Here is a 21,136-nt window from a genome sequence, read left to right as displayed (position 1 = left end):
TTACCTGATAATCTCTTATTTAAAAACTTCCTGTTATTGAAACTGTCTTCGGATTTCTTTTCCAGAGCAGGTGGTGCAGGAAGTCCTTTGTCATTCAGAATCTGTCCAGGTGAAGGCAAGGTTGGCTTTGGTATTGAGGGGCAGTTAAGGACAGGCTTGACTGAGGAACTCACAGTAGCAGGACAGGTCAGTCCCACCGCAGGTTTCAGTAGTGTGCCATCCATCTTTGGATGAATCTTCTCCACTTTCACAGACGTCCTCACGCTGTAGGAGGAGGAAGCTGGAGAGCACCAGCGCCTGAGTGACGGCAGCCCCAGAGGGAGGAGACAGAGTCAGGGTCGTCCAAGCCCTGCACAGCACCAGCCCACAGAAGCCACCTTTAGAATTTTGTAAGAACTCCCCAGAAAACCCAGTAACATTCACTCTCATCCAGTCCATAAGCCGTTTTGGAGAGGCAAAAGGCCCAGAGAACCTATCTGTTATCATTTCAGAAAAATTTTACACATGGTCCTCTAAGAGACTGGGATCCAACACCCAATGCAAATTCTGCAAGAAGGAAAACATGACAAGGTCTAAAAGGACCAAAGTCTATGTGCAGAGCCCTTAGAGAATATCTTGGGTCACTAAAGGTTTATGAGGACTCAAACACAATGCCAAGCACACAAGCCTAACAACACAGTGCCAAGACAAGGTTCCCTGCTTCTGTCATCGATTAACATTCGATGTGCGAGTTCTCCACTTCCTCATGGGAGGTTTCCATGGCAGGAGCATTAGAGCACAGGCCCCTGGCATGAGGCTGGTGGCACTGAGGGCCTGTCCCACAGATAAAATCCTGGATACTCCTGCAATCTCATCAACACTGTCACCTTCCTTGGTGAAACTGGTGATGCTGAGGATCCTAACAGCTGGCAGGCCCCTCTGAAGCCCTAGCTCCATGTGAAGATCTCTGCAGTGGGTCAGTACTCCAACAGCTGTTAAGCTGGCAAGTGACTTGGGCGTTGCACTGGCATTTTCTCTGGCTTTCAGACAGCTCCAGAATGAAAGACAAGCCTGCTGTATTGGACTTGTATCAGAGGAGCAGGGGCTGGGGGCTTAGCAACCAGGACAAAGAGCCCCAAACAGCTACACCTGGAACAGTCTGAGAGTATCAGAGACCCTGCAAGATGCTGTGGCCTCTCCTGACTGGCGAGGTCCTCAAGCAGTAGCAGGTGTTAGGTCCTGTCCTGCGATTAACCAAGTTATCAGGCCTTGGGACTGAGCTGGGTGGCATACCCTGCAAAGGGAGCCATGCGAGGGGAAAGCCACCCACCACTAGGCTGAGGGGTGCCACAACCAAGCGTGATGTGTTTCTATGGGAGTGCACACACAGCTGCTCCTTCACGTGACCTCAAGAGGCCTGCCAACTTCTAGATCCACCCTGGAGATATGCCAGAACCCTGCCAGGCCAGTGTGAACCTCTTACAGTCTTCCTGTGTCACTGCTGTGATGTGAACCCAAAGCTGGGGGAGGAAGCACCACTTCCTGGTTTGCTTTGCAGGCCCCAGAAAATGCTGGAGCAGCATCTGGGAATCTCTTCACCTTTTATCTCTACTATTATCAACAGCTGCGGCAGGAAAGCCAGCACCCATTCATTAACAGTCTCCTAGGGGCCAGAGACAGTGCTGTGCTTGACAGATATTAACTAGAATCCCTTGGTGCCTGGAGGCTGTTACTCTTAGATGCTGAAATAGTGCCTTGCACACAGTCCTCAAGGAGGAAGTGACACAGCGGGATGTGAGAAGACCTTGGGTCTTCTCAGACATGGCTGTCAAGTTCAGCTTCTTCCTCCTTAAGTGGAACATGGGGATAACAATGGGAACCATTCTGCTAAGATGCTGGGATCATTAAATGACATAGTACATGGAGCTGCTTCAGTACCTGGGACACGTAAAGGATCAACGAGTAAGCACCATCGTCATTATTATTGCTATCACTACTCTGAAAGTCTCCTAAGGCACAATGGGGAACAAAAGGGCCAGTCACACATAGCTGAATGCCCCCTGTGTGGCTGGTCCCATGGCTTCTGGGTCATCATACCACTGCACACAGGCACCCTTGCAGCAGGACACTGTTAGAAGCCCCCAGGGTCATACTCACATTCTACCATGGGGGACTCTACTTGGCTGGAGGGGATGCATTGGTCTGGTGTTCCCCCTGAGCTGCAGTTTCTTTTTGGGAAATTTCAACAACTTGGAACTTGAGGACGTGCTAAGAACCCCTCTGCTGGATTCCACTTGCACTGCCTCCTTTGCTTTTGGACAGAGAAGGGAAGAAGGAAAATACTGAAGTGGAAGGAATGGCCATAGAAGGCTTGCTGGATGAGCTATGTCTTCTTTCTGCAAAGAAAACAGAAGAAAAAAAAAAGACACCATGTTTCAGGCAAATCTCACATGGAACAGGAAGCGTTCACGTTCAGGTTAAAACATGCACCATGGAGTCTAAATATGCTAAGCACAGCAGCTTTCAGAAAGGGTTTATCTAGGCCCCACATTTATTTAGCGTTCGAGGAACCAGCCCTCCTGTTGCCAAAGCATCTCAGCATAAAGAGGTTTATCACACCCATTAGAAATTAAACACCCATTCTAAGCAAGAATACTGCATTTTGGGTTTTCTATGCTGGAAATGAACCTCATTGGCTCCAACCTGGATTCAGGGCGAGGAAAATTCTTCACCCAACTTCAGAGCTCTAGTAATTGACACTGCATGTAATTCTTTCCTCCTTTGTAGCCTAGCACCTCTCTGATTTTCAAAATAGCAGAATCTTCAGAAACAAGTTGGATGGTTTTTCTCCCCGTCACTACCCACCAGCATATGACACCAAATAAGCACCAAATAAAGATGTTTCTAGGGTTATCTTATTGTTCCTTAAGAATCTGTGTGGAAATTTTCCAGTGAATCATTTCACTCCCCCCACTTTTAAACAATCTCACTTGACTATAGATGGCATAGCTCCGGTTCACACCACTGGGATGCCAAAGGCACAAGACGAAAATACCATAAATAGCTAGGCATGTTTTTTAAACCAGGAAGTAATTCACAGTTAAGTACAGACTACAAAAGTTGAACTGAGAATAAATTTATCTGTGGGACAATCAAATTTTTTCAGAGTAAGGCGTAATCAAGAGCTGCTGATAAATGTTACCAATGAAAAGAGATTAATTATTTGGTAAATTCATTTACTGGAGATGCCCTGTGATGGCTGCTTGGTGGAAGCCTTTGATTAAACTCTAAATTTAAAATCACACAGTTGCCTAACTCAGCTTCCAAATGTCTGCGACCCAATACTGACTTATCACAACAGGGGAGTTGTGTGAGTACCTGACACATGGAAGCATGCTGGGACAAGGACTACAAGAAGCATTTCAATGGCTTGTTTCCAAAGGCCATCGTTCAGGAGCCCAGAGCCTCCTGGAAGGACAGTCTGGCAATGCTTTAAAAGGATCTCAAGTGCCTGCTCCTCACCAGGACAGACATATACCATCTACAAATTCAAATGAGCCAACTCGGCCACAGGAAGGCTATACACCAGTTAGAAAGCCAAAACTGACGGTGATTCAGAAATGCCTCTTGCTGAGCAGGCCAGATGAAAGTATGTAAGGAAGTAAAAACTGAAGTGAGTATGACAAATTTGGTGTCTGAGGTGCGTTTGTCTTCATCCGTTTTGTTTGAAATTTAGTTTTTTTTTCCTGTGATTTCAAAATGCTCAGTACATACTTCCAAGTTTCAGCATTTGTCAGCCACGACTGTAAACATGTTTATAGCTTTGCCACTTGCCCGGGATGGACTGAGCCTCCCTCGGCCTCCTCTCTCATCTTCCTCTGTAAGGCAGGCCACAGAACAAGCCTCCAGCTGACATCTGTAAGACTCATACAGCTTTCCTTGTGCAAGGAGCGATTTCCAAACAGCCCTGACAGTACTTCTCAACCTAGAACACACACTGGAATGACCCACGGAGCTTGCCTGCATCTCTCCCTTGAGGACTGTGACTTAATTGGTTTGGGGTGTGGCCTGGGCATCTGGACTTGGACAAGCTTCCCCCAGTGAGTCTCATGTGCAGCCAAGGTTGGATGCCTCCCCTGGATGAGGTTGTTGCCTTGAGAATGAACCATGGCTGAGCAAGTCCACATCTCACAGCTGGGCAACCCCGGGCACACAGCACTATGCACGAGGGCCTGCCGCTACTCCTCCTTAACTAGTGCTTTCCAAATTGCCATCTCCTGCAAAATGTTTGCATCACTCTTAGCAAAGATATGTAAAAATACTATTTGTTTTTACTCGACAGACTTATTTTCAACACTATCATTCCCGCCTCCTTCGCCTAATTCTATCTTATTTCTAACGGAGGCATTCTTGGTATCTTGGACCAAGTCTTGAAGTCTACATATAGGACTTCAGAATGGTTAACAGGCCTGGTCCCCACCACTGAGTCACCAGTAGCTCCACTCTACCCCAGACCACTTGAACCCTACTCCCACTATTCCAGATGGGCTCCAAAGTAAAGCAGAGTACCTCCACCCTTGGCTGACCTGTTCCTCAAGGCAAGGTATCCATGAAACGACAGGTTTAACACACTCGTTATGTTTTTCTGATAAACACTAAAATAACAATTTTAAAATTAAAATATCCACCCATGGTTACCCACAAAAAGCAACTTGACTACTGTTACCTTAGGCAAGAGTGTGTCTGTGGCACAAAGAGGGGATAACCCCTGGTAGAAACTGGGTTTATCAGGAGTTTTATTCCGTGGGTATCAGAGTTCTTAGACAGGTGTCTCAGGGCAAATGAACACAGTCCTTGATCTGTAATGGTCTAATTTACAATTTGTCAACTTAGGGTGGTACAAAAGTGATATGCATTCAGGAAAACTATACTTGGTAATGTGAACTTTTACCTTTCCTTAGGCTATACACAGTACAATCAGGATGATGACGGGCAGCGGCAGATAGCCCCAGCTCCCCATGTGCCTGATCACTAGGGGGATGAACCCGTACTCTCCGTGTGCTGTGTGGCTAATCAAGATGCTTAGGAGGTTAGGTATATTAATACTTTTTTATTTTTTATTTTTTTTTGATACCAGGGATTGAACCCAGGGGTGCTTCAGCCACTGAGCCACATTCCCAGCCCTTTTTAATACTTTATTTAGAGACAGGGTCTCACTGAGTTGCTTAGCGCCTCGCTAAGTTGCTGAGGCTGGCTTTGAATTCATGATCCTCCTTCCTCAGCCTCCCAAGCGTGATATTAATACATTCCTTTAAAAAATAGATTTTGCAACATTTTTAATAATTTTATTTATTTTTTAATGTGGTGCTGAGGATCAAACCCAGTGCCTTGCATGAGCTAGGCAAGCACTCTACCACTGAGCCACAACCCCAGCCCAATACATTCTTGATTTAGAGTCTTTCCAATGTACGGTGGGCTTGTTGTGATGTGGCCCTATCATTAGTTGAGTAGCATTTATAATGTACTTTCTCTTAAGTTTGAACAATTAAATAAAATCCCCACTCTAATTAAACACAGCCGCTTTCCCTATCATGCTTGTTTTGAGAATACAAAATGAAGCCAATGAGATATTAAGGAACAATCTGACCACCACAAAATCTTCTAATTGTTTTTGTCTGCAAGAAACTCTCAGTGATACAAAAACTACACCTGGCTGATAGAGCGACCTGGGAACACAAAGTGTGCACACCATCCACCTCAGTTCACACTAACACCTGGTGTCTAATCTCACACAACTTCCTCCACCACAGAGAGGGAACCCTGCCCAGGCCACTCCACAGGCAAAGGCTGGGGCTTTCCAAGGTCAACTTCTGTATTTATCCTATTATTAATGTATTTTTTGACTATTTACCATATATACAATGGTGCTACCATTTTCATACGTTCCTCTTTTTTTCTGCATGTGTCACCAATGAGGTTTCTGAGTGTTGTGACATAACCCCATTTTCCCAATAAGCCTCATGTGGTTTTCATTACACAATTCTGCATAGTGCAGTAAGTTTGAAGGAATGCATGTTGTGTTACAGCAGAACTGACTGCGACTTTAGGCTTGTCTTTTCAATTTTCTATTCTCATCAGAGTCCACCCTCCCCCTGCTTTTTGTTTTTGCTATTTAAAAGAAAATTTAACTTTTATTTGCACTATTGCATTTTTTATTGGTTCTTTTTAGTTATACATGGCAGTAGAGTGTATTCTGACATGTCATACACACATGGAGCATAACTTCCCTTTTTGTAGCTGTACATGGTGTGGAGTTTCACTGGTCGTGTGTTAATGTATGAACAGAGGAAAGTGATGTCCCATTCATTCCACTGTCTTTTCTCTTTCCATCCCCTCCCTTCCCCCATCTTCTATAGTTCACATCTTTTTTCCTTGCCTAGTAAACCTTAGCATGGGATTCAGCACTAGCAAATCCATACTCAAAGCTTCCTAATGTTAGGTCTGTTGATGTATCAATTTTTTAAAAAAGAAACTGTAATTCCTACTTCTACAAAAATAAAAGCTATTTAAAAACCACGAATCATGTGAATGTTTCATTCACTAAAACTTACACTAGGCTCTGTGTGTGTGTGTATGTGTGTGTGTGTGTGTGTGTGTGTAGATTGTGGCTGAGACCTGCCGGCTCAAATCCTTGCGGTGCTACTGAATTAAGTTGTTCCTTCACATCTCAAACTGGTAAACTGCTCTGAAGAGGGCGGCATCTGCCTTTCTCCTCACAAGAGAGCAAAGAAGAAAACAAACAAACAAACTTCATTATGGCTGAGTTGGACTCGCGTCATCCTTTCAGTATAGATTCTTAATTTTCATAAGATTTGAAACTGAGCTTACAGCTTTAAAAAAAGTTTCTTCTGAGACCAAAAGAGAAACAGACGACTTACGGGTAGGGTTGGGGACCCTAGTTAAGTGGACAAAGTGGTGGCCAGATGCTAAGCATCACTGCAGTCTGTTTTGCCGGAGTCCAAGCTGCGTTTTCATAGTGCTGCTCTCTCCAGGGTCTGGCAGCAGCCCAGAGGAAGCACACTGTCCTGAGCGAGGAGGGCACTGCCAACGCCCCAGCCAGGGAGTCAGGCAGGCAGGCCACAGACGGCAGGCGCCGAGAAAGACACGTGCCCCTGTGAGCTGGGGGCCAGGGCAGAGGTGCACAGGCCAGGAAGGGCAGGGGTGGGAGAGGGGAAGGAGGGGTGAGAGGCCCTGAGCCAGCTCGCCCTGGGGTCTGGACACCCTGGCCTGAAGGCGAGGACAGGGCTTGGGAGGCAGGGAGCTCCCTCTCTGTAGGCCTTCCAGAATGGAAAGCAACCAACAATACTGAGTTTCTAATTTTGAATTCATGCTGAGTTTTTTGGTTTTTTTTAATTGTAAGTATTAACACCCAGGTATAAGTCAAATGAAGTTCAAAGCAAACAATTAGATCTTTTCATGTCATAAATACTGCTTTGAAAACAACTAAAAATAATTCATAATGCACAACTGTTAAAACTAGGGCACAAACCTAAAAAAAGGAGTCAAAGCAAATCGTTAACTTCAAACACTATCATTCATGCTTGGGCAAAAACCTAGATATATGTCAAACTTTTTAAAAAGTAGTTACCCCATGGCTTATAGGTCTATTTAAAAAAACAAAACAAAACTCGTGTATTGTTCGATACTTCTAAAATGGCCATCGCTGACATGATTATCAAACACATACTTTAAAAAAGAGAAATTTTGTTGGGCATGGTGGCATACACCCATAATGACAGGCACTTGAGAAGCTATGGCAGGAGGATGGCATGAGTTCAAGACCAGCCTGGGCAACTTGTGAGACCCTGTCTCAAAAGATGAAATAAGATGCTCTGGGGATGTGGCTTAGGGTGCTTCCTGCCTGGCAATGGGAAGCCCTAGGTTCAATCCCCAGTACCATTCACACACAGCGCACATATCCTTATATACATGGAGAGAGAGCGAGAGAGATGGAGAGAGATCATCTGAAGCTCTATCTCAGTTCACACATGCCAACATAGAGGAAGGTGTGAGCACGGCATCTATTTATCCCATCCCAATGAGCACCATGGAGCCCAGCTAGTGCATAAGAAGACCCCACAGGACCCCTTTCACTCTGGTTTTTTTCTTGTATCTTATTAAACCTTTTGCTACTCTTTTATGATCCACACTGATGAGAAGTCCCACCTCCACAACAGTAAGAACAGCAGCCACTGCCACTGCTTGCTGTATAGAAAGGATGTGCCAGGCGCTCTGTAATGGGATTCCCAGCCATTATCTCATCCAACCCTGACCAGCCTTCTAACAAAGTAAATACTGCTAGCATTCCCACTTTCCAGATGAGGAAACTAAGGTTTGCAAGGACTCCAGTCAACTGCTCAGTGTCATGTAGCCAGATGACAGCAGAGCTCAGTGCTCCCAGGGAGGCTGACTCCAGCACAGTAAGTAAGGTCCGCCTGGTCTTAGATGGTGCTGGGTGTTAGAAAGGCATAATATACGGTCCAGGGACAACAGAAGCGAGATAAAGGTGAAAGCTGGGACACGGGATCAGCAAGAAGCTCTTTTTCCCAAGGGTGCAGCAAAAGCATGATAATTGCTAGTCCACTCAGGATCATGGACAGATTCGTTGGTAAATTTGAGGTGGGATACAAAATCTGTTTAAGGAAAATCCAAATTGCTTTGGATTTCATCTTTCCATTTTGAAAGTTACAATCCTAAAGATCAACTATGAGCATCGGCTAGTACAGCATTTTTTGGTTTCTGAAGTAGCTAAGATGGTTTTAAGAGTAATTTTGATAGAAAGTAACAATCAGGGCTGCCTTTCTGGCTTGGCTACAAAGAATTACCTTACTAACTTCTCAGAGGAACATGTTCTGCCAAGGACCATGGACAGCATATACCTGCTCTATAGGGTTATGCCAGACATAACAACCATTAAAAAATGAACACTTCTATTTTGTTTACTGTCGCCATCCCAGCAGAAGCTCAGGGCTGTGGGGATGCTCTTGAGATGAACTACATAACTAAACAGCATGAGTAGGATCCAAAGTAAGATAAAATAGCTTATTTTTTTTTATTTTTTATTATTTTTTTTAAATTTTAAAGCTCACTGAAAAAGACAAGAACTTTGGAGGTGGAGACATGTGAGCCAAGGTCTCTGCTCTGCCTGGGTGACCCAGGTGGCCACCTGACTCCATCCATCTAAGCAGGGTCCTCACCTGCCAAGCCTACCTCACAGGGCTGTTGGGGAGGAGGTATTTGGATCTGAGCAGGGACTGCCACAGAGGCCCAGAGTTCCTCTAGTCAGTACTAGTTAGACTCCATTCCTTTAGAGTCAAAAATATTTGTAATTCCTCCTGATTACTAAAGCAGACAGGAAACACATCAGAGCAAATCAAACCCTCTCTACTCCAAGTTCACTTTTCTCCAGGGTGCTAAAGGTTTCGTTTATGTATTTTTATGTCATTCCAGGAAGACACAGATGTTCATCGACTTGCAATGGGATTACATCACAATAATTTACCCACAGTGAATTGAAAACATAAGTCAAAAATGCATTAATGCACCTACAGAACACCCTGGCAGAGGCAGGCTTTCCCTCATCGTCAAGTGACTGCCTGGGAACCGTGGCTCCCTGTGCTACCCAGCATCTCTGACAGTATTAAACCACACATTCCCATCCCAGAGTGGGAAAAAAAAATCAAAATTCAAAACTTGAAGTGTGGTTTCAACTAAACATGCATTGCTTTCACACCACTGTAAAGCTGAAAAATCCTAAAATGAATCGTCCATAAACTGAAAACCTTCTATACTAAGCTCTTCTCAGATATGAACTCAGGGGAACAATTTCCAGAATTTATTTTATAATGAATGAATTCTCACTAAATAAAAAGGATTATCAAACTGGGTATGGTGGTACATGCCTGTAATCCCAATGACTCGGGAGCCTGGGGCAGGAGGATCGCAAGTTACAAGTTCAAGGCCAATCTGGGCAACTTGGTAGGACCCTGTCTTAAAAGGGAGTGGGGTTGGGATGTGACTCAGTGGTAGAGTGCCCTTGGGTTCAAGCCCCGATACTGTTTAAAAAAAGAGAGAGAGAAAAGAAAAAATTAATTTAAGCTAAAACTAATTTTTAAGTAGAAAGTTGGCTTATTTTCCTGACAGAACTCAGGAAACACTCAGGAAGAACTGTGGGAAATCAAAGTGTAAGGGCGCACATCTGTAATTCCAGTTATTTGGAAGGCTGAGGCAGGAGGATTACAAATTTGAGGTCAGCCTGGGCAACTTAGCAGGACCCTATCTCAAAATAAGAATAAAAAAGGCTGGATGGCAGAGCTCCAGGGTTCAATCCCCAGTATGAAAGGAAGGAGAAAAGGATGGGCAGATTGGACTACTGGTTTAGAATGCAGTAAGGTAAGGAGCCAGTCCCGAATTCAGCTGGATCCAAGGGTAGAAATTTTAGGCAGATTATCAAAGTAACAATTCTTATAACCCACAACTTTCTTGAATGAAATTCACACTTTTGGACAGATTCAGTCAGGTAAGATTAAACAGTGTACACTCTGTATACATACAGAAAGGCTTTAGGAAAAATAATTTATGCATCACTGAATGTATAATTTCATGCAGTCCCTATTCCCAAAACACCCCATAATCACTCTGGTGTAAAGCAAAAGCTTTTGATAATCAAGCTTACACGGCTATAAAGTGCAAAACATAGGTAAACACACACAGATTGTTTGGTCAGGCCGAGCAAGTAACAATATGCTTATCAAAAACTCGGTTCAGAAACTTGGGATGATTCATTAAGATGAATGAATCAAACTGTTTATGTCCAGGCTGAAAAATAACTGTGATATGCTATGATACAGCTCCAAATCAACTCAAACTGTCATGCTTCCGCTTCAGGCTGCCAAACACAACCTGTGAGGTGTCAACTAGCATCATGTGTCTTTCATAGGATTATGACCTCCTTAGAAACATCTAGATCAGGACCTGGAATAGATGACAAATCGAGACCCTTCTTCCATTTATATAATTTCCAGCACTTCTTTTTACACATCAGTTTGTGCTATGTCAGTGTTTCTCCTAAACTTTGTCAATTCACAACTGAATTATAATTATAATCGCTTACTTAGTTTACGAAGTAAATACAATGGCTGAGTACATGCTAATTTAGCACTGTTCTAAGCAAGGGTATCTGTGAAACAATGACTCTGGGCTTGATGTGGGAGATAACATACATATTTTCCTAATAACTATTAAAAAATTCTTGGCATACCATTTAAAGTCATACCATGAGTCCACACAGGGACTTGAAGCAATAGACAGCATCTCACTACTTTTGCTACTGTCAACTTTACATTTTCTTACTCTTTCAAAAAGCACTAGCGTGCCAGACCAGCAATGTGTCCCTACTCCACACTCGCAGGTTCTTCCTAATTCTACATCTGCTGTTCCTTTGATCCATTTCCTGTAGGTTCTCCAGGCACTTGACTTGAGTGCTCCAGAGACAGCCAGGTGTCGCCTAATTGCTGAAAAGGAAGCAAATGGGCGGGGCTGTCCCAGGGACTTGCACCTCCCCAGCTGGGGAATGCAGAGCTGACCTCCGCCATTCGGGGCCTCAAAGGACAATTAGCTAGACTGGGGCTGGGAGGCAGTCGCAGAGCAGGCTGAGGTGGGCTGCGAACGCACGGGCACTGAAAACGCTGCGGAAAGTCTTCGCCACAAAGCACTCCACTCGGCATCGCTTCCACTAGAGAGACTTCACTGAAAAGGATGATTTCAACACTGGCTGCCCTAGCAAATTAGTCTCCAGCTGCTACCTCTGCCAAATGCACTTGTCCTTCCCCTAATGCGGAGGTGCTTTTAAATTAAAACATAAGAAGAAAGTGCAGAAGAGAGTCATTTACAGCACTTGGGCCACTTGAAACAACTTTTCGCCAAAGGTCTATAATCAAATTATCAAGCCCTTCAAGTCAGTGCTTTATGACGGAAATAAAGGCCCCACTAAAGTATTCGGGTCTCTTGGCATTTCCCGGCTATGGGCAGGGCGGCACTGCAGCACACCCATTCACGCTGGCTGCATGAAAGGGAACAGATCACAAAGGGCAGATTACAAGGGAGAAAGACTCCACTCCAGTGGGGGAAGGGACAGGCGTGAATGGATTGTAAATAATGTTGCTAAGAAAGGAGCAGAAAGATGGCAACCTCAAATAATCCTCTTGCCAGGAATTCTTCCCAAGAGGACTTGTTCTTTCTGAACTCCACTTTCAAGTATGTGAGAAATATGAAAAACTTCTGGAATATCTGGGGGGTATTCCTCCTCTGCCTGCTTAACTTGTAGCTCTTTGCGGGCATTTGTAAAAGCCCTTTTAAAAGACAGCCAAGTGCTTCTCTGACAGGGATGGAAGGGCAGAGACAAAGAGGGGTTGTAACAGTTGACCACGCCAGCTGACGGGGCAGCACCTCTTCTGCATGACCACTGCCAGAAGATGGCTCGTCCCAAGGAAAACTGGCCTGTCTGAGGGGCCAGCTGGTTTCCTGAAGGGCACCCTTTCTAAGCTCCCATGATCCCGCTTGAGGTGCACATTGCACCGAGGGCCATCACTCTCAACCCCACCTTCTCTTTCTCTCTCACACACAAACTTTCAGAGAACACACCTTTCAGAGGTGGGGGAAGCTGCCATTGCTCTCAACAAAACACAGCCGCCAAGCTGCTCATGCCACCTCTGTGGTCCTGGAGTCAGAGATTCTGAGTACAGACACTGGGCCATGCAGGAGCTGGCTGACACTTCTACTTTGCTAACAGCCATGAGGACTTCTCCCTGCTGTCCTCAGGAAGCACGGTGTTACCCAAATGCTGCTGCTACTGAAGAGCAACACACCACCCTGCCTGAAACGAACCTGACCTCACCGGGCCATGGGATCCACCTCACCTCCTCCCACCCTGCCACTCACCTGCAATGTTTCCATTCCTCAGGAACCAATGTATGAGGAAAAAGGGGGAAAAGAGCCCTAAAAATCCATCAGTGTTTGGCTACTCTTGATTTCTTGATTTAGTCCTTTATCTTTTAAAGGAAAAAGTACCTCATAAGTTTAGTAATACGACATTACTATACCACGCACAATCCAAGCATGAATCATACTCTATTCTTACACAAGCATCCCTGTGGTGACATTTTGGGTCTGGGTCACAGTTTTTCCAAATGAAAGATACAGGGCTATCATCAAAATGCAAAAAGAGAATTAAGAAACAAACGGCTTTTACCACTCCAACTTTTACACACAGTGAAACAGAATAAAAAACCCGATGAAACTCAAAATTAAGAGTTTTCTTGATCTTGATTGTTTTGAAAAGTAAACTTCTGTGTAGGAACCCCAACAGGAAGTCCCACCTTCCCAGCCAAGGAGCAGCAGCAGCTCCACCGTGCGACGGAGAGACAGCACCACCTGAGGTGAAGGGGCTGTGCTCAGTCTGTCCGTCCCCATCTCCACTGCCAACTCCCTGAGTTTTGCACCCTTTCCATTTAAGTTATTCTGGACAAAAGATGGGAGAGCTGGACGATTCCGAACACATTTGTACCCTTTCCACTTAATGTATGTGGGATGAAAACAGGAAGATTTGGAAGATCCCGATCGCAGCAATCACAAAAAGCTCACAACCCGGAAGACCTGTCAAGCATTCCCTTAGTAAAGAATGAATGATCAGTCACTTAACAACCCCTGTTTTCAATGAGTTTTTCTGAAGAGAGAAACAGTATCTGCTCCACCTTCAGGCTGGGGCTGTGAACACACAGAAGACATCAGAAGTGATATGCAAAAATGAAACCAGCAACAGCAAAACCAATGCTGCCTGACAAGAGTTTTTAGAAAAATCATCAGCAACAGCAATCTGGCTCAACATTTAAGATCTATTTGTATTTAAAATCCTACAACTGGGAACGAAGTCTCGACCTCAATTAAAACCATCCAGTCAAGCTGATTACTGCAGAAGCCATGAAATTTGAATCCAGTGAAAATTCAAGAACTCAGTTGTCCCCTCACTTCCTGCGTGAAGACAGGCAAGAGGTAGGGAAGAACCAGTTCAGCTCTGCTGGCTACCTTAACACCACAACGGAAAAAAGTCTTTTCTGGCAGTCAGTCCATAATTAAATTTTTATACACTCAATTTAAGTTACTGAATGACTTCCCAGGGTGACTGTTTGTATTTTGAAGTTGTTCTTCCTCTTGACACAGTGTTCTGTTTGAAACTTTGCTGTGGATTTGAAGTATCTGACAAAACAGCTTTCAAACACATTCTACAGGAAACTGCGAACTGCCTGTCATGAAACCTCACTCACCACAAGTAAGATTAGAAAAGGAAAAAAAAAAAAAAAAAAGTTAACGCGCTAAAGCGTGTTACAACGTTCCTCCATTTTTTAGTGAGCACTGTAACCAATGCTCTCCCTGTTTTGAGATAGGGAAACCATTCGGTGCAAACCTCAGCATTTTGTTGGAGTTAATAGCAAACTCGACTTTGTCTGCGTTTGAACTTTGGCCAGATCGCTCAAATGACATTTCAGAATGGCTCCTGTGGACAGCTTGCAGCAGCTAATCCCTCTTGCTGCGATTACCCACTCTGATCTCCGGGCTCTGCGGAGCTCCCTCCCGCCACCACTTAGCAGTGTGGCCCTCCAGGCCTGCAGGCAGGGCGGGACACTCCAGGAGGCCCTCTGCTCCTCTGCTCTGTTCGCCAAGTCCTAACCCACCTTCCGCGCACTCCTCCAGAACTGGGCCCTGGGCCAAGCTCAACCTCAGAAAACTGCCTCGGAAAACTTACCCAGCGGAGCTCTCAGCTCCTGCGCAGAGGAAAGGCTGCACTGGGGAGGCGTCCTGTTACCTTCCATTCACAGAACTGGGCCGCGCCTCATTGCACACTCGCTACCGCAGGTCTGCATCATGACTCGGGTCTGCCCACCAACTCCAAATATGCTCCATGTTTGGGCTTATGTAACATTTGCTACTACTGTAAAAAGCACTTGAATTACAAAGGTCCTGGCAGATCAACAGAAAACAGGGGGTGGAGTCTAATTTCATCTAATATGGTCATACAAGGCGTCCCGGCCAGTGTAAATTAATCCTCCTATTTGAAAGGCAACTGCCAGAACTGGAGAAGACGGAATTTACAAATTTAACCTGCTAAAATGTGAATTACTCACACCCTAATTTTTCCGAATACTTTAAAAATGACATTGCTGTTGACAGGCATATTAGAAAATTTACATGACTAATCATATAACCTACATTTTAAAGCCTTGCTAGAGTTAGAAGTTGTAAAGTTAAAATATTTCTATAAATAGCAGTCTTTCTCCACGTTTTATTTCCCTTATACCTATCTATAATTACTAGATTTTAAAAAGTTTGTTCTACCCAAGCATACTTTTCTAAATCTAGTAACAAAAATCTTGACCCATTTTCTCTGCATACTTTCAAAAATATGCAAAATTTCCCATAGTGCTGATTACCTAGAGCTTGGTGTTCAATCACTGGATGACTAAAGCTGGGGACCTATACTTTCAATCCAAAAATTTTCCAAGGGCTCTTTGTTTATTGGCCTGGCTGGTTGCCTATCTCAGTCTTAATACACCCCACCCCACACACATAACTACTCTCCCTCTTGTCAATCAACAAATCTTGCTGTCAAGCAGACAAGGGGGAAAAAAACTGCCAACTGATCTGAGTTTTATGATAATGATGGTTCAGATACCCCACAGATCAGAATGAACAAATTTAAATGTGAAAAGAAGTGGGGGAAAGATTAGAGAATCCTATCATCACTCCACAGAGAATATTTGGCAAAAGACATGAATCACATGCATGGAAATGACGTGGGGCCTGGAAAAGGTATTGAAGAGATCTGAGACAAGACACAAATTCTAAATGGACTCAACTAATGGCAGCCACAATTCTTTATTTTATATTCAGATTCCAACTAAGAAATAATATTAGTATTCAGGGTTTTTTTTCTGGAATCCTTTTTTTTTTTTTTTAAAGTACGTATCTTAACAGCCATAGTCACATAATCCAAAATGACGGTGGCCCTGAAAGACACCAGAAGAGCAGAAAGGATGAGCCATCAGTAGGCCTTAAAAGCACAGTAAAGGCTACTTCTCCCAAATCTTTTCAGTAGTTAATCAGTAAAAATAGGGATTTCAGGTTAATTTACCTGGTTGTCTTAGGCTGAGGGTGAGGGCAGAATTCCATTGTGTGTAGCCTGAATGCTACGGGTCTTAGTATTGCTCACTGCCTCACCTGCCTTGCCCAAGGTGGCAGCCAAAGAATCTCTTTGATGTTGCCAACTGCTGAACAGAAGTGCAATAAGAGGACCTTTCTGGGACTAAGTCTCAGTTTCACATCACTGCGTCCATCACACTTGGCCACCAGAGTCCCCTCCGGCCTTGTGGCACAAATGCTTGCCATTCTAGTGTTCCCTTTCGTTCGTGGTCACAGCACTGGGAACAGGGCGGGGGGATGAGAACCAGCCGATCCACGAGAGTTCTGGGAATGAAGTCTTTCTGTAACTCTGATGGACAACAGGGTGACTTTTTGCAGATGTTCTTAAACGCTACAAACACACAGGCACATTTAATTCCACATATAAGCAATACAGAAATCATGTGAATTCATTTTTTTAATGCCTATATCAAAGAGGGGATGAATGGTAGGCCAGGAAAATATGATTTAGTACACTAAGAAAATATACAAACATGCAAAAACTGGGAATAAAGCTCAGATTAAGGTTTTAAACACTCACCTATGTCTCTCAACGCTCTGAATAATCTAAACAAATACGGCTTTCTTCTGCTTAGAAAGCATTATTACTATTTTCTTTAAGTCATTTTCCAGCATCCATCCAAATAAAGTTTATTTTGATATTAAATCTCATGATGTTCTTATTTAAGTGTCTAGGACTGGACATATGGTCCTATTTCTTTTTTCCTATGAAAATAATATGGACTAAAATATTTTAATAGAGCAACATCCATGCCTTACAGAGCAAAACTCACGTGAATCTGTTCTAGTTTGAATGGCATGCACATGTCAGTTTTGCTCTGGTGGGAAGAGAGTCCACAGCTGACAGAGTTCTTGTGTGAGCGCACTCACACCATGGGCCTGGGGGGCAGTGAGGGTGTGGGGACGGGGGGACAGGCAGACTGCAGTCTGGGAGCTTCTAGCCTTGGGTAAGAGACTTTGTCGTCACCTGGCCGGTGACACTGCCTCCTACCACACGACTTGGGTGGGGAGTTCATGAGCCACTGCATGTAATGCGACGCCCAGCACATCTTAAACGTGCAATACATGCCAGTTATCGTGATCACAATCGAGGGGAAACCGGAGGGTGGAAGGCCACCAGTTGAAGAGAAGCAAGCAAAACAGAGAAAGAGTTATTACAGAAATCAACTGAATCTCCCACAGAGCTTGGGATTTCAGTCTGAATCCCTGAGAAGACAGCAGAAGTACCACCCTGAGTTTCGGAGGGCAGCAGATGGAGCTGTTGGCAGTTATGAAGAGCCTTGTCCCTGTCACTGGTGGTAGCCAGTTCTCCATTTTACAGGAGCACAGGCCTCCACTAACTCTGCTTCACTGTCTCAGCAGGCTGGGCGAGTTATAATTGGCCTTAATTGGCACTTACAGGAGCTTTAACATTCCTCACCTGCTGCCAAGGAGCACTTGAAAGGGGAAGAAAGTATTTTCAAACTTGGAAATACCAAGCAATTCATTCAGCTGAGGACCTGGAGCCTGCTGTCCAGAATCAGATTAGCTTTGCCAAGAAATGCTGCCATGTTATTATCCAGGGCTCACCAAGTGCCTGCGCTGGGTCAGGAGAGGCAGGAGATGAAGCTGAAAAGGGATCATTTGCCTCAGGGGGTACCACCACGCTGCAGCCCTCCTCTGGCTGGCCCCACTTGATCTTCGAGCCTCAGCTATGCTTCTGTGTGTAAGGCAGGCAAATAAAATAGACTCTCATGGCCTGATCTCCACTGGCTTTGTGTAAACCACGGTTTGACCTCAGCCCGGTCATTATTTGATACACATAATGAACACTTAGAAGGCGACCAATTACACCAAATGCAAGGAAGACGGGTGTGAAATAAGACTGGCAACAGTTTTTCTCTTAGCCCTTCAATTAATCTCACCCCAAATTGTTATCCTTTAGGAAGTTACATGTTTTGCAGAGGAAAACTGGCTTAAGAGAACTAGGTTTCTTCCCTAATGTATGTCCAATACAGAACAAATAGAAATTTCCCGTAGATGCCAGGGAAATTGTGATTATTCAAGTGACTACTTTTTAAAAGAATGTTTCTTTACCTCATATCATTTCATCTTACCCCATCTAAGAATACCGAGAAATTTCCTTCCAAATCAAAATTAATGATATTTGCATGTGTACGTATGTACAAGGAACACTGTAAGAGGATGCAGAAGTCTGGAAGAGTCCATGCAACACCTGCTTCTGGTGGAAATCCTCTCACACACACCTGGTAGATCTAAAGCACTACGGCTTTTATGACACAATCTAGCAGCAGCTGGGAACAAGGCAGGGACCATCCTTAAGGACCAGAAATCCTGTCCTAAGACCCTATGCCAACATGAACAAAGCCACTGGCAGTTAAGGGTATAGGTACTAGAGTAGTATGGTTGCTCTGAGCACAGGGGCAAAAGGCGAGAAACACAGTGACATCCACAGAGGGGAAGCGCAGCACAGTCGCACCTTTGAGCAGCAGGCAGCCGTTAGAAGAGGGGGTAACTGGTAGCCTGGGATGCAAGTGCCTTCCATGAGGCACAGCCGCCTACAAAGGCAGAGTGTGCATCCCAGGAATCTTCTCATGACACTACCAGGAAACACCTTGACTAAGAAAACTCATGATTCTCTGTGCCTATGCGCGTGATGTACGCACAGAGATGTATACAAGGATGCACGTGAAGTTATGCACCAACTCAGAACGTAGTTATGATTTAGAGAGAGGACTGCTACAGTCAGAAGGCAGGAAGGCAGAGAGAACCAATGAAATAAGAAAAAAGGAGACTGCACCCAAAAGAGCATGTTTGTGATAATTACATTTGTGTACTTATGTAAAAATATATGAGCACATGTATTTAATATACTTATGTGCCAATCAAAACCTCTATAAAGAAAGTGGTTTAGTAATTTTTATTGCAAAATTCAGTGAAAGCAGTGGAAGAAAAATTTATGAAGCATGAAATTATGTCACTCATTTCATTTGTTTGGCTAAGCAGACTGAAATTTGAATACCACATAAGAATCACAGAGAAAAAAAGGCGCATTAGCCCCTGGCAAAACAACATCTTAACCTTCTAAAGCTCACCCGAGTCTTTAAGCGTTCTAACAAACTGTTGAAAATATCAAGCATAAGAGGCAGCAAGACACGTTTCATTCCAAAGTTTATTTTGGACCTCGTGGGTAAAGAACTCTATCCTGTGCAATTAGGGACACACTGCTTGTTTTTTAACTTATTTTATATTGAGATAAATACCTTCTCTGATCTTTGTATTTCTTAAATTTTCAAAATGCAAAAGGTGAAAAATGTATAAAATTACTCTGAGGTTTGTTTCAAGAACTGTTGTTTTAAAAACAAAAGAAGTAAACCTAAAGACTAAGACAAACACACAATGTGGAATAAGGAGAAAAACAGATGGATTTAGCTGTAGCTCTCTTGACCCTGGAATGGGGTGTTTCCTGGGCCTGGATCAGCACGTGGATTAGAGAAGTTATTCCAGCCAGGTAGTAGATGCTTCAGCAAAGAGAAGCGAGAGATACTCCCTCTTCTGGTCAAAAGTAAGACTACAGCCTGCCAGGGTTCAAAGAGCAGGTGCGTGTACCTTCAACAGTCAACATACAAATCCATCTTGTGAAATGAATGTCAGGAAAAACTTTTTTTTAGGAATTAGAATAAAAATGTGGGTTTTTATTCCAAATTCTCCCTTTAAAACCCAAAGCACAGCCATTCTATAACAGCTAATGATTTCTATATGTTGTAGCAGACAAGTCAAAACTGGCCCTGGTGAATATTAACTAGGCAAATATGTATGTGTGTACATATATATGTGTGAACATGTGTGAGTATATAAAAATTAACTTACTGTGTAATTCTTATGAAGACTGCTTTTGAAAAAAGAATTCCAAGTATTCCCCCTTTCATATGAATGACAAAAATTGCATATATTTAACTGGGCATGCCTATAATCCCAGTGGCTCAGGAGGCTGAAGCAGGAGGATTTTGAGTTCAAAGCCAGTCTCAGCGACTTAGCCCCAAGCACCTGTCTCTAAATAAAATATAAAAAAGGTCTGGGGATGAGGCTCAGTGGTTGAGCACCCCTGGGTTCAATTCTTAGTACCAGAAAAAAAAAAAAAAAAAAAGATTACATTATTTAAACCACATGTGATACTTTGACATGTAAATACACTATAAACAGTGTGCAGGGCTGGGGTTGTGGCTCACTGGTGGAGCACTTGCCTAGCACATGTGAGGCCCTGGGTTTGATCCTCAGCACCACATTAAAAAAAATAATAATAATATAAAGGCACTGTGTCCATCTACAACCAAAAAAAATTAAAAATATGAAGTGTGCATATACATATATATGGTGTGTGCACAGGTACATGCACACACACATTTGTTCACTGCCTTAATTCTGGTGATCTAATCAGAACTGTTCAAGCAATTCATTAAGTCACAGTAGTACAAACCTGGTGGGCAACTGTGACCCCAACCTCCACGTGGAGAATCAATGTGCTGAAATACTGACAGACATTCCCAAAGAAGGAAGTGCCCTAAAAGGACTGCATAAAGAAACGTAGCACTGCCAATCTAAATGTCCACAGATAGAGGACTGGTTACCATCAAATATATTAATAAATTAGAACAACAGGCAGTCTTCAAAAAGCATACAGCAGTGATTAATGTATGAAAGTAAGGTTAAGTGAAAAAGGGAATTCAGTTTTCATAACAGATCAACTTTTCATATGTGTTAGGGGGAGAAGTATGCAGGCACACAACACTTCCTCCAGGGTCTAGTGACACTGCAAAAATACAGATATGTCCAACCATCCAGT

The 21,136-nt window shown here is 43.8% G+C and overlaps 1 protein-coding gene across 1 annotated transcript in view; it reads right to left on the bottom strand.

The window, feature by feature from the left end:
* The window catches only part of Atxn7 (ataxin 7), a 293,750-nt gene that overhangs the window by 222,987 nt on the left and 49,627 nt on the right, over window positions 1–21,136 (bottom strand). The window contains 3 exon segments of the mRNA XM_047530550.1: window positions 5–264; window positions 2,137–2,268; window positions 2,270–2,375. Of these exon segments, the coding sequence (XP_047386506.1) occupies window positions 5–264; window positions 2,137–2,268; window positions 2,270–2,375 (498 nt within the window).

The sequence above is a fragment of the Sciurus carolinensis genome, chromosome 17, assembly GCF_902686445.1.
Source record: "Sciurus carolinensis chromosome 17, mSciCar1.2, whole genome shotgun sequence".
Taxonomy (NCBI): Eukaryota; Metazoa; Chordata; class Mammalia; order Rodentia; family Sciuridae; genus Sciurus; species Sciurus carolinensis.
This window is presented reverse-complemented; position numbering and strand designations above follow the sequence as displayed.